We start from the raw sequence: 14162 nt of genomic DNA, 5'->3' as shown, positions 1-14162 counted from the left end.
TGTGTTCATTTAAATATCACAAAAGTATGGCTATCTTGTAATATACAGTGGCGGATCCAGACTCGGGCGGCGGGGGGGCCAAAACTGAATTTTGGCCGGAAAAAAAAAAAAAATATTTAAGCCTGAATTTTTTTTTGGAGGGGGGGGGGGCAGGCTTCTTGGGCCTTCAACGTGGGTCCGCCACTGGTGATATATATAGCCCAACTTCTGAAGGACTATTATATTTTGTGGCCCTTATATTAATTTAGCTCTTCTCATATGGACTATCATAGAGTAACTCCCAATTTCAATGTAAATCACTAAAATTTTAATAATTTATGTTATGCCGTTATTTTTACAAAGTAAAAACTATATCCTGAGAACAAAAATCGTTACCCCAAAAACAAAAAACAAAATCACATAATATATATGTATATATATATGTTAAAGTTTACATGAAATTATATATAATTATATATACACATAAATATATATACATACACAAATGCTTTGAGAAAATCCATGAGTAAATGAAAATGCATGCGTGAACGCATATTAATATGTATTTATATATATACGATATAAGGAAATGCATGCAATAACTTTAGTGTATGCTTAAATATAAATATGTATATATATATATTAATATATTTAATACATATATATATATATATATATATATATATATATATATATATAAAAAGACCGTCGGCAAAGTTCATGATGAAACCATCGGCACCCTCGTCCAAATGAGAGCTTCGGCATAGACATGGCCGATAGTTTTTATGAATATATGTTTTCATGCATGCACATTTATCAAACATTTATATTTAGTTCTTTTCATAGTAATTGTAAAAGTTTAATTAAAATGGCACATCATGTAATTATAAAGCTCTTAAAGAGCATTTACGTCAATTTTTTCCGGATACTGTAGACTTAACAGGAATCTGTGTCTGCGTGAACAGTGATTCCGGATTCTCCTTTATATATATAATAATATCTATTATATATATATATATATATATATATATATTATGCATGCAATCACGTATGCATTATTATTATTATTATTATTATTATTATTATTATTATTATTATTATTATATATGCTTTTACGTAGCCGATAGTGTTGCACCAGACTATCGGCAGCCTTGCCAATGCATACACAATCTCACGCCGAAGCTTTTGTACGTGAACTTTTGGCACGCCGAAGGTCTTGCAAGTTCTCCTCGCCGAAAGCCTTAAAAGTTCATCTCGCCAAAGATCCATGTTGGAGGCGATTCTCGTCGACGGTCACCTTTGTCGATGGACAAATACATGTTCATGGGCAAACATGACTTTTTATTGGTCTTACTTGGCCCAAAGACCTACTCAAGTTTTAATATGAAAAACTAAAACTACCCCATCTACATCAATTCTCAAGGTAAGTCTTTATCGACTTAAGAAATATCTACTTCACTTTGATTCATTATATTTTTCTCTTTCGACACTTGAGACGAGGTATTAGCCCCAACCTCGACTAAGTTGAGCGTCGAAGCGTGTGTCAAGTGAAACTCATATGCATCCCTCTAGTTCACGTTTCTTGTCTTTTCAGGCGAAGAACATGATGAACTCGAAGAAGACGACAAACTCGAAAGACTCGACGAAACAGAAGAACGTGAATACCCCAAATATCACGAGAACCTAAAGATCACGAAGGATTCGAAGATCGCGAAGAACCCAAAGATCACAAAGAATGTAAGAGACTCGACGAACATGACAAAACACGAAGAATACAAATACGAACTATTCATGAAGTGACGGAAAATCGAAAACCTATTTTCGATGAAGCAAAGACGACGAGGAGATAAGATTTCACCACACACGGGCGGTTCTAAATGTTGACTGGCGTTAACATGTTGGCGCTAGAAGGATGGGAACTCAAGAACAACCACGAGCTCTTCACTGGCAAACTCACTTCCTCCGCGAAAGACCACGAGATTCACGAATGGAAAATGGCTAGCTTCTTAGCCATCTTCGAGGGCGGCGCGAATTGTCGCACTTAACACTCGGGCCCGAGCCTGTCAAGTTCAAGAGAACAATGCCTCTCGAGATGAGGCTCAGTCCGAACCATTCGTGACGACCGAGAAGCACGAATGGAGCGAATTGAGACAAGCATATTCCAAGTTGCCGACATTATTGGAAGGTTTGGAGGCCGCGGTACTTTCGTCAAAGAAACCTTCAATGATCAAGACAAGCAAGACGTGCCGAAGTATATCCCACTGAGACCCAAGCTACAAGACTCGGAGTAAGGTTCCAATGACGACCCCAACCTCGAAGGCAAGGACCTCGAGCCCCGCCAAGAGGTTAGCGACGACATCCTAACTTGAGTATTCGTGACATGCATCGTCCTCATGGAGGCGAGAAAAAACCATGAATGTCACCAACGTCATGGGACGCATGAGGCTCGCTGAGCGGTGGTTGAGCCAAGGCCACGAAACCACCAAGCCGGCTCGCGAAGCTTTCGCTCCTCATCTGAGGCAAGAACGAGACACTCACGTCCGTCAGCTTTCGATCGCATAAGCCACGGAGAACGCGTGGCGGTTAGCACCGACGCTCAAAGATTCACGCCACCGAGGAGCGTCCACGACTTGAGACTTGCCCCCCATCATGACAAGGACCTAAGGAAACAACTCAACGCCCAGTAGGAGATTCCACAGAATATCCCCATCTCGAACCAACAAACTCTCGAGCGGGAATAAGACGAATCATGCCTTACGAGGCCACGTGTTACGAGACTCAATCCTACGAGATTAGCCTTATAAGACCAAGTCTCATGAGAATCAATCCTACGGGATCAAGCGTTACGAGACCATGTCTTACGAGACACAGCTCTACGGGGTTAGCCTTACGAGGCCACGTCCCATGAAACTCAATCCTGCGAGATTAGCGTTACGAGGTCTCTTACGGGATCAAGCCTTACGAGACCATGTGTTACGAGACACAGCCCCACGAGATTAGCCTTACGAAACCACATCCCACATGACTCAATCATACCGCATTAGCCTTACGAGGCCATGTTTTACGAGATACCGCCCCACAGAGTCAGCCTTACGAGACCACGTCACATGAGAATTGATCCTATGGGAATAGCCTTACAAGGCCACGTCTTACGAGACATAGCCCGCATGACCAAAGTTTACAAAGTCGATCCTCACGAGGTGCGCCGGTATAAGATACGTCGCCAAGTCACAAGATCAAAAGGTCAAGAGACATCAACCACGAAGCTCTCAGGGAACACAAGATAATTTTCCCGCACGACAAGTCGCACAAGAAACTGGGGAATTAATGTTATGCCTTCATTTTCACAAGGCAAAAACGATATAGTGAGAGCAAAAAACAATACCCGAGAACAAAAATCATATATATGCATATGTTAAGGTTTGGCATGAAATTATATATATATACACACACACACACACAAACACACACACATGCACAATGCTATGAGAGAATCCGTACGGAAATGAAAATTCATGTTGAATGTACATTATTCCGTTCGTCTCGCTTTCTAAATTAATTGTTGTTACATTAAATCTAAGGCACGTGTTCTCTAGGTTACTTAGCAATTAGGGCTTTTTATCGATGCAACGTCATGATTAGCTAATATCACAGGATTTCATAGATTATTGACCGCGTGCGTTAATTTTATGTGGATGTTGATTTTATACGAGTTGTGCGAGTATTGTTGAACCGAGATTGAATATGATTGCGGGAGCGAATGAAACCTTAACCGTGTCTTTTTCCATTTGGTTTTCTTTGTTAAATTTATAATTTAAAAAACCCCCGACTTTTTGTATTATAATTACTTTTCCTGAAATTAGTTAGTCATTCAATTAATCTAAGTCCTTGTGCGTTCGACCCTTATTTACTGATATACTTGGTATTTATTTAAGAAATTTATTTTTTCATCGGAGAACGACACACCCATCAGGCTGCGCAAGTTAGAATAAATTCTAATGGTTTTAAATAGTTTCTACGTGAAATAAATTTAAAAGAAAAATGAATTAATTAATTTTTCTGTCACATTTTTCATCTTTCCGGATAGGAATAACAGGAAAAACATTCATTTGCACCAAAAAAAAGAAAGAACAAAAGATATTGGGTCGGAAATTAGCAAAGATAGAAAATAAGGAATTTAGTTGCAAATAAAGGAGGGATTAGCTGGCAAATTCGGAAATTCACTCGGCACACAACCGACTCTCTTCTTCATTAGCTGATAAGAACAGGAAGAGAAAATAAAAAAGAACAAAGCAGAAGAAGAAAGAAAAAGCGAGAAAAAAAACCGCGAAGACAGAGAGAGAGAGAGAGACGACGCTTGTTCTCTCGCCGGTGTTGGTCGCGCGCGAATCAAAGAGAGAAGCAGAGGAGACGGAAGTTCACGACGAGGAATCGTCGGGATTTGCGCACACCGCGCGAAGAAGAGAGTGAGAGCAAGGAAGAGACAGCTCGCCGGAGGTCGTCCATCGTACAAGGTAAAGTACGATTTCCTTCTTCTTCACCGATTTGAAATCAAAATAGGGAAAAACGAATTTAAAGTTTGGTTTATTTGGTTGAGGAAGAAGAAGAGAAGCGTTGGAGAAGGAAAGAGCTCGGGAATAAAGATTCTTGTCGGAGTTATCAATTTCAGAGGTAATTCTTTTGGATTTGCGTCGATCTCGTGATTTAGTATTTTCTCGCGAATTTGGGCATCATTTGATTCAGTTTGGATTTCGAAGTTGAATGGATATGGTGATAGTATTCGGTTATGATTCGAGATTTTTTGGCTGGAAATGTTGTTTTATGCTTTACCTCCGTGCTCTCTGTTTGGTCCGATTATATCGTTATGTGAATTAGGCCTTTTGTCGATTCTGTTTGAGCTTGAATTGAGAGGAGATGATGATTTGTAAATTCAGTGGACACCTTCTCGCATTGGAATGGAAATGCACACTAAATGTTTGGGAATTCGCTACTTTGGCAACGTTTATTTTTCTAAACAGTTTCATAGTTATTGATCAATCAAGTTAGCAATTATTGTATGAATTGTACTTGTATGTGTAAAAATATACCAAGTTAGCAATACCAAACGTTTACATTTCTAAACTTTTCGTTGTAATTTTGCTACTTTTGTTGAAGTATTATTTTTATTTTTTAACCCAGACATTTTTGTCATTCGCATCACCGTCTACCTTTTGGTATGTGTTAATTTTGAGAGGAGACGGAAAAAGAAAATTAAAAAAGAGAGGGGAAAAGAGAAAGCTTCAACTAGTTTGACGAAAGATACAAGCTAGGGGGCACTAGGGCTAATCTTGAACAAGCTCAGACAAACTGCCTTTTAGTATACATTTATTCATTTATTTATTTCGGTGTGTGTGTGTGTGATGATGATGATGATAACAGTATTTATATTGGGAATTTTCAGGGTCTGCGTGAATGGAAGAAGATGGAATCGGAAAATTGGAGTGTGGGAAGGCAGAGAGATCGGTGTGGCTGATGAAATGTCCGGTGGTCGTCTCAAAGGCATGGAAGTCCCACTCTCCCTCCGATCCCCACCCTCTCGCCAAGGTCATCCTCTCTCTCGACCCTCTTCAACCCGACGACCCTTCTTCTCTCCAGGTACTACTCAATTTCTTCTTCTTCTTCTTCTTCTTCTTCTTTTGTAAACCCTAAATTCACGACATTCTTCGCTACGCAGTTCACCATGGAGACCTCAGCCAGCGACTCGGGGAACAAGCCCAAGACTTACGATCTGAACATGTTCAAAGACTTTGTTCCCATGTCCGTCTTCTCTGAGGCCCCTCACGGAGGTTAGTGTTTCAAAGAAAAGATCTTGTTTGGACATGAATTTAAGGGCTTTTTTAATTGTATTCTAAGTTTTTTTTTTTGGGTACTGTTCAGGGAAGGTTGCAGTGGAAGGGAAAGTGGAGCACAAGTTCGACATGAAGCCCCACGGCGAGAATCTCGAGGAATACGGGAAGATGTGCCGCGAAAGGACCAACAAGTCCATGGTCAAGAACAGACAAATTCAGGTAATCTCGTAGAACAGCCCTTGATTGATGATGATAGTTGATTGACCGTTTCTTGTTGTGATTGGAATAGGTGATTGACAACGACCGAGGAGTTCATATGAGACCCATGCCTGGTATGGTCGGCTTGGTTTCGTCAGGTTCCAAGGTAATGTTGGAATTCTTTGGGGGGTTTTCGGGTAGAAATGTTACTTCTGGCTAAAGTAGTTGAGTTGAGTGTGAAAAACCTACGTGGCTTTGGTCCCGTGAGTTCTAGAATAGTATACGAGTGTAGCAACGGGTTTTAATGCGATTGCTTATGAACCTTGGACAGGATAAAAAGAAGGCAGCTCCGGTGAAACAGACGGACGTGAAAAGGACGAGAAGAGATCGTGGAGAGCTTGAAGATATCATGTTCAAGCTGTTTGAAAGACAGCCAAACTGGGCTCTCAAGCAGCTCGTCCAAGAGACTGACCAACCAGCTGTAAGTGGTTTTGCTTGTTGTGTGTGTGTGCATATTTTTACAAAAGAAAATGAAGTGATGACTAATGAGACCCGTAGTAAAATTATAGAAATCTCTCTCAAATATTGCGTTTCTTTTTTGTTTGTTGCGCAGCAATTCTTGAAAGAGATACTTAACGAGCTGTGTGTGTACAACAAAAGAGGCTCTAACCAAGGAACGTATGAGCTCAAGCCCGAATATAAGAAATCTGTCGAGGACACGAATGCTGACTAACTCTAGCTAGATGATATATATACTGAATTGACATTGTCTCCTAAAACATAGTTATGGACGAGTGAAAATGCGAACTGGATCAGATTTGTAGTTCTAGTTTGAGAAAAACAGCTTAAACTTTTGTATTCAATATTTCTTCAAGAATGCTGTATTATCACTATGTTCGGGTACCAAGACTCGCATGAGGAACTCTAATTTTTTTTTTTTTTTTTTTTTTTTCCGTTTTCTTTCTAATCGCTAAAACATGTTATAAGTTAAGTTGTTTAGAACGACGAGTTTCTCAAACTTATTTTTCTTCTTTTCTTGTTTTTCTTGCTGCACAAATACAAGCTTCAAAGGAACCGAAATTCCTAGAACTAATATTTGCTTGTAGGGGATTTTTCTGTTTATTTATTTTCTATTTTTGGTTTATTTTTTCTGGTGATTAATATTTTAAACTCATTCGATATATAGTCTCGAATTGTGTTTCTTTCATTTAGTCTCCCTGAACCAAAATATTGAGAAATTTGACTAACTAGATCCACTGACATATTAAATTGTATAAAAATGATTGATCTATGTATAAAAATGATTGAGATTTGAAGAGTTACAAATAGACTTTTGATCTCTCATTAAATCTAATGCGGTCTTGAATAATCTTCAACATGCTTGAAAAATATCTTAAATTATGAAGAAAAAAAATCGATATTGAATTTTAGTACGGATATAGATTTTAGATATATAAAAGATAGATTTAATAAAGTTGAAATAAAGAATTTTAGTAGAGCTCCCAAGAGTGCCTGCAATTTCCGGTCTGGTCAATCTAATTATACATTTAACCCCTTGACTAACAAATAAACAAAACTCGACTATTCCTAAGAAAAACTTACGTATCACACGGTTGATATTGGAAAAAAATCCCTTATTTGAAAATGAGGAGGATGTGCAATTCAAAAAAAAAAAAAAAATGAGGAGGATGACGTAAGAAGAAAGGCAAGTTGTATCGAAATGTTTACGTTCAAGCATATTGGGTGTAGTCATCCATTTAATCCGAATATCATGATTACGCGCATTTTGTGTACACAATAATTGTGGCAATGTTGATATATATATCTTAATCACCGGATTCTATGTAACTCGCGTCTTTCAATTCCATTCCATGCTAGTGATTCATCACATTCCGTTCCTACCTAGTGGCATTCTACTCTATGAAATTACATACAGCTGTGCTTAACGTATAGCCTTCACACATCATGAAATAACTCCAAACTTAATTACGTATGAGAAAACATTTTCAAGTGAGTATGCATGTTATATGTTCAATTATTAAAAAAAATGGTTTGCTTTTTGTATTGGCAGACAACATTTGCATGCTTGGACCACGATTATATTTTTATGAGGAATTTAGACTCTTAAATCTTATAGTTATCCCTTGTAATTATTGTTTTTAGCATGCAATCAAATTAATAAAATGATTCTATCGTCTATTATATGTCATCATTGCGTGACTAGGTAGAAGATACCAAAGTAGGACAAAAACTAAGTTGGGTTTAATTCTACTTTCGTAATACCTATGCTGAAAAGATCAAAGATTGTTAATTTGCATCAAAGATACATATATATTTTTTTAAGCAAATACAATCATTATATGAGCTTATATATTTTATTTACTAACTAACTGCATGGCTTTTCCCACTGATGATAAGGCCACTCGATTCCATCAAAGACAATTATACTTTACTAGAATACATCAAAACCAATAAAGAAATTAAAGAGTATATGCGAAGAATTTGGATGTCTCGTTGATTTTTTTTATTGACATGCCCAGATTGATGGAACCCTAGTGTATCACGAAGAGACACTAATACCAATAGCATTGATGATCACATTCATATTCAATATATTCAACGATTAGAGCCCATTGGGGATCTTGATAATGACCAACTAGGAATCTTCTTTGTCACCTTTAGAAAATTGTTTTTTGTTTTTTTTTTTTCTTTCTTTTTCATAAAGATTCCAATACAGTCGTCTCAAAGGAGATGGAACAACTGAGGAAAAAAAAGACCAACTATTGAATTGGACTTCCAAACTCAAATCAATCGTTCGATTCTAGAGAGCGATGTACACTATTAGTTTTGGGACCCATTAATTTTGCTTCTCTGGCGATATAATTAACTGTTGGTTATGTTAATGGAAATAATGGTGTCACGCCCATGAACATATGCCAAATGTAGGAAAATCACTGAGTAAATATGGGGCTAGAGATTGGTCAAAAATTAGGGTTGATTGGTGGGCTTTCTTTCTAAGTTGTATTCTTCACCAGCATTATGTTACGAGACCAAGCATGCATATTCTTTCAAAATGATAGTGACGAGTCATATGTATGAATCGGCAATATGTTTCCGTTTTCATTTTCTTAAGTTTTCGTTATTTATCATAAGGCTTCAAATCAATATATACTTTTGGCCATTATGTGCTCAACGTAACCCCATCGGCCGTCTCATGGTTTGCCATTACCCGACCAAGGGTATATATCTACAATCTATACCGCACTTATACTACATATTCGTGGCTATTTATTTATTATATTTTTAATTTTATATAAATATATTTTCATGGCACTTCCTCTTTTCTGTTATCTTTATTATTAGAAATTTGTAATTTATTAGACCATTCCAAACATCAACAAACAGAAACGTTTGGAAACTTATTAAAAAATAGTCAAACATATAAAGTGGCACTTGAATTAACCATTTAAATTTTCCATTTTATCATTCCAGCCATATTTTTTGCTACTGTGAATCGTTACTCTCTTTCTCTCATACAATTTTGTTTCCTCATCAAAACTTCAAAAATTCATATCTTCCTTATATGAACTCAAAATTGAGTGATTCAAATCATACGGATTCGTGGCGATGAGGGATTAAAAAATAAACTCATTGTGTTGAATGAAAAATCTTGTCTACTACTGTAGAATTCCGCAGGAATTCCCCATTGGTACATTAATTGTCGAATTTTTTAAATTATTTACAATTTTTTTGTTAATTATAACATGTTTAATATAAGGATATTTAAGCCAAATATAATTGTCATTGATTATTTTCCTAAATGTTTGTAAACGTTGACTACATTCCAATTTTATGGTTTAGTTTTGACTACAAATCTACAACACCCTTATTATTATTATTATTATTATTATTATTATTATTATTATTTTAAAACCATTCATATTTTGGAAATATGTAGATATTCTTTGTGATACGTAATTAATCAAGCATTCCCTTACAAAAATATACAATGTCCGACAATATACAAGAATTTTGGATGCAAATCAAGTATTACTATTAGTATGTATTTAAGTTAATGTCCATAATTATTCACAAAATATAGAAATATAAATAAATACATAACTCATGATCTAGATTAGTATTTTTTTTTTAATAAACTTGGTATTTAACACGAAGATATCAACGAGTCAATTATTTTAACATAGGAAAGACTCCTCATACTTTATATCTTTTTAATTAACCCAGGTTTATTACTGTAATAGTTTAAAAAAAATTAAGAATTTCTATTTAATTTTCTAAATTTGTGTCTTTTTTAATAAATTTTGATCTGAGTTAGCTCTATATTTAAAAAGTAGTAGCCCTAAAATATAATAATAAAAATTCATCATATTTGCGTGGTGTGGTTTGTAGGAGTATGTTTGTATGTATAAAATAGTTGATGATAAAATCCTACAGATTATTCTTATGAATATATCATATCGGATCGACTAGATTATAAAGTTATCAACGGAACTAGTTTCTCTTATTTTAATACTTTATTTTTTAAGGTCTGAAATCGCCAACCATAAGAAGGTAATGATTTTTAGTGCATAAATTATTGACAAGAATGGCCAGTTACGGCAAATTAACAGATATCCATCACTTTTTTATATGAAAAAAAAATCAATAGATTATTTCTTCATGATTTTGTGCTTTTGAGAACGATTGCATCGATCCCTTTTTTTTAGATTATTATAGATACATTTCCTACGATATAAGGTATATTTGCTTTTGTATATCTCTGAACTTTACGTTTTTTTTTTTGTTTTTTGTTGTTTTGTTTTTTTTTTGCATCAACGGGGTTTAAAGTATGAAAATTTTGCGTTGGTTGCATTTTTGCCTAACTTCCATCGGTTTAATTTAAACATAACCTCCTCAAGTATATGTTTGACACTCGAATGACCCATTTATATGACAAAGAGATCACATAAGTTACACGCTTGAAATTTCCTCTAAAATTTGACGCAAAGTCTACGTGCCAAATCTACAAAATTTAAAAGTTATGGACGTCAATAAAAATAAAAATATAGGCTCGTATATCAAAATATTTAAAAAATACCAAGAAAAAGAAAAACGACAAAAGACTCAACCAATTTTGAGGACTCGTTTGCAATTACTCATAAAAATGAGAGGTTTTCTACAAAAAAAAAAACTAAAACTTATATATATTAATGTTGTTTTACTTTATACTCGAACTCATTTTTATTTGGAAGTTCCCGTAAATCTATTAGTTCCTAACACGCAAGTCATGAAACGGGCACAAATATATTTTATATATATATATATATATATATATATATATATACACGTATATATTTGTTACTATTGAAATTCGCACATACCAAGCAGTGTGCTCGGAAGTACTGAGTTTCGAAGATAAGAGAAGTTAATAGGTAAAAAAACTAGTCAAATAATAAAACACGTGGTCACATTAATGCAAAACTGTCCGAAAACACATATTCCGATGGTTATCACTTAAAACGCTCCACTCACGACCTTTGACAGTTATTGGAAGTAACCACTAGAATGTGGCTATGATCAACACGCGTATCTCGACATCAAGCAAATGTCTTTAAAAACTAGAGGGAATGACTGAAAAAGTGATATTTTTTTTACACTATCATTCGTCAAAAAACGTCATCTATTGTTTAGCACGCTCAATTTATTTACTCTATTTTACTAGATACGTATATGTTTAAAGACAATTCTATAGAATTTTTTTCGTGCTCGGCACATATTTCTTTGGTATCTAATATTCTTCGCAAGATAATTATTGTAACTTTTTTTTTTTGTCTGTCAATAATAATAATAATAATAATAATAATGTAGTGTATATCTCTTAGCAAAAGCATCAGCGAATATCTTCATTCGTCTTTACTCTCCGCCGTTGCATGAAATTGAATATATATTATGTTTCCATAGTGTGCGCGGTTGGTGGAATAACTTTATGTGCCAAAAGAGCCAAACGCAAAAAAGCAATATTAAAGAAGGCACACACTATAGTGTTGTGTGTGATGAGATTAATCACCAACTATACATGGCAAGTGAATTGAAAATGTCCAACGATCGATCTCTCTCATAAAGTTACAAGGATATCTTCCCAAAAATGGTTATTTATCTCCGTATCACTTTCACATCGTTTAGCAACTTGGTGACACAGTTGTATTATTGGTTGTGGTTTTGATTGCTACGTCAAATAATTTATTTATTTTCAACTCAAGGCAGCATAAAGGCTTAATGAGAATCGGGCGAAATTCTCTGAAACGACCAGACGACACCAAAACTTAGGCTTATAGGATCAAGCATACTTTGGTGTTAAATGATTGTGTTTCACTTGGGGATTTTTTTTCTTCTCTATAAATAACAATTAATAATTAGTTCCCTCTATATATTATTAAAAAAGCTCGAAACATTTTCTTCGGAGTAGATTTCAACATTAACTTTAGGGGAGAAGCAGATATACAAATGAAAACCCTACATGAAATCAAATTTAAGAAAGTAAAAAAAAAACATATAATTTGTAATTATATATTAGAAAATTTAAGTAGCTCAAAATAATAGCACACATGATAATATTTCAAATCTTATGATAAATTAATTGGGTTTTCCTGTAGTAAATATTGAAATGAAAAGATTTGGCACCTCGCAATACAAAAACAAATCTTTACGCTAATTTGCGCCATAGACATTTATGCATGTCGATCACCATTATGTCGAAAATTCAATGGTGTGAAATCTTTGCACGAAATCAATTCTATTGCGCAAAATACTTTTGCGGCCAAGATTTGAGGATGAAATTCGACTTTGAGGGGAAAAAAAACGAGTTGTACTATCTTTGCATAAAAATGTATAAGTTTGTATGGTAAAATTTCAGCAACACTATCTTTGACTTTTACGTGATGAAATTTATGTCGGGCAAATATATATTTTTTAATAATAAAATTATAATACGAAAATAACATATAGTGACGACAAGCTTCCACCTTCACAGCGGCTATAACTTGCAAAGACGGCATTATGTGGTGATTTTATTTATTTTTATTTTTTCCTGTAGGTGAGATTTTTGGCTTTAATGCTGACTTTGCCCTACAGAAGAGTCTCAGCGCAATTTTTTTGGGCGAGGAAAATTATTCTAGTAGTCTAGGTAATATATACCAGAAACTAACATACGTTTTCTTGCAATATATTTTGTACAAAACCATAAAGAATAACTAGCTATGTCTTTCTTCTTCTTTTTTTCCCCTTAAAATTTAAATGCTTATATGCAATTATTAATGAGAAAATTAGTAGAAAGGGATAAAAGTCCAAACTATTTTTCAGAAATCTCAGTGGATCCCATCTGTAAAATTGGTAGGCCCAAATTAAGGCCAAGAGCACAAGTTGAGGCATCATTTCTGTCGGACAATGTCCTCATATATATAGAAGCTATAGTTTGATGTATCATCCTGCTTAATATTCTAAAAAATATAATAGACATACACCGATCGATGAATATAAACTTTACCGATATGTTTTATTTATTTCAACAATGTAGATATTTTAGATATGATATACATTTTTCTTCCATTTCTACATAAATGCTGAATATATGAAACAAATATATTAGACTAAAAAGGGTTCAGTCATTTTCACAGGAAGTTAATGCATTATTTGTGTAAGCGAACCCAAAGTATTCATGCATGTGATTGTGAACACAGAATGAAATGCTTAAACGCATACGTGGAAGTACGTACTATATATTAGCCCTCATATTCAAGGAACCTAGCGCTAAGAATTACTGGGACATATATGTCTTGTGAACTTTTATTATTTAGTCAATTATTTTTAATTTTTTTTTTTTTTATCATTTTCCATATTTTTTTTGTAAAAAAATTATACCTGAGTAATTTTTTTGTAAAAAAATTATACCTGAGTAATTTTTTTTTTCACACCCTTTGTAAATTTAGAATAGTTTTACCAGTGAAATTTGTTGTAACTAGTCAAGTTTGTCATTCTTATTGGGAGAATAGCCAAAGTTTCATTTTATTAAGCAAATAGCCCATATTTTCGGCTCAGACCATAATGCCCTTGACAAATTCGCGAATTGGTTAATTTAATTAACCTACTGGAGTGAGTTAG

The 14162-nt window shown here is 34.8% G+C and overlaps 1 protein-coding gene across 4 annotated transcripts; it reads left to right on the top strand.

Moving 5' to 3' along the window:
• Window positions 1-4223: 4223 nt before the first annotated feature.
• Window positions 4224-6898, top strand: LOC149392386 (Transcription initiation factor IIF, beta subunit). 4 transcript variants are annotated; one of them, XM_089620651.1, is made up of 8 exons: window positions 4224-4493; window positions 4584-4650; window positions 5420-5613; window positions 5693-5804; window positions 5896-6026; window positions 6097-6171; window positions 6337-6486; window positions 6619-6898. In XM_089620651.1, the coding sequence occupies exons 3-8, from the start codon at window positions 5431-5433 to the stop codon at window positions 6736-6738; spliced, it is 771 nt and encodes a 256-aa protein (XP_089476777.1). In that variant the 5' UTR covers window positions 4224-4493; window positions 4584-4650; window positions 5420-5430; the 3' UTR covers window positions 6739-6898. The 4 variants fall into 4 exon arrangements, with proteins under 4 accessions (XP_089476777.1, XP_089476776.1, XP_089476778.1 ...); XM_089620650.1 differs by having other exon boundaries at window positions 4581-4650; XM_089620652.1 differs by having other exon boundaries at window positions 4577-4650.
• Window positions 6899-14162: the final 7264 nt, after the last annotated feature.

This window comes from Urtica dioica, chromosome 7 (assembly GCF_054948205.1).
Source record: "Urtica dioica subsp. dioica isolate 48M chromosome 7, U.dioica_male_clone48M_v1_H2, whole genome shotgun sequence".
NCBI classification, from domain to species: domain Eukaryota; kingdom Viridiplantae; phylum Streptophyta; class Magnoliopsida; order Rosales; family Urticaceae; genus Urtica; species Urtica dioica.
The sequence above is the reverse complement of the archived record's forward strand: the minus strand, read 5'-3'. Positions and strand labels throughout refer to the sequence as shown.

What these genes read in the sequence shown, in the direction of transcription:
- LOC149392386 (XM_089620651.1), top strand. Translation starts at nt 5,431, where the DNA reads ATGGAAGAAGATGGAATCGGAAAATTGGAGTGTGGGAAGGCAGAGAGA. An exon ending in ACGACCCTTCTTCTCTCCAG is followed by an intron (nt 5,614 to 5,692) that starts GTACTACTCAAT and finishes TTCGCTACGCAG; the next exon opens with TTCACCATGGAGACCTCAGC. An exon ending in AAGAGACTGACCAACCAGCT is followed by an intron (nt 6,487 to 6,618) that starts GTAAGTGGTTTT and finishes TTTGTTGCGCAG; the next exon opens with CAATTCTTGAAAGAGATACT.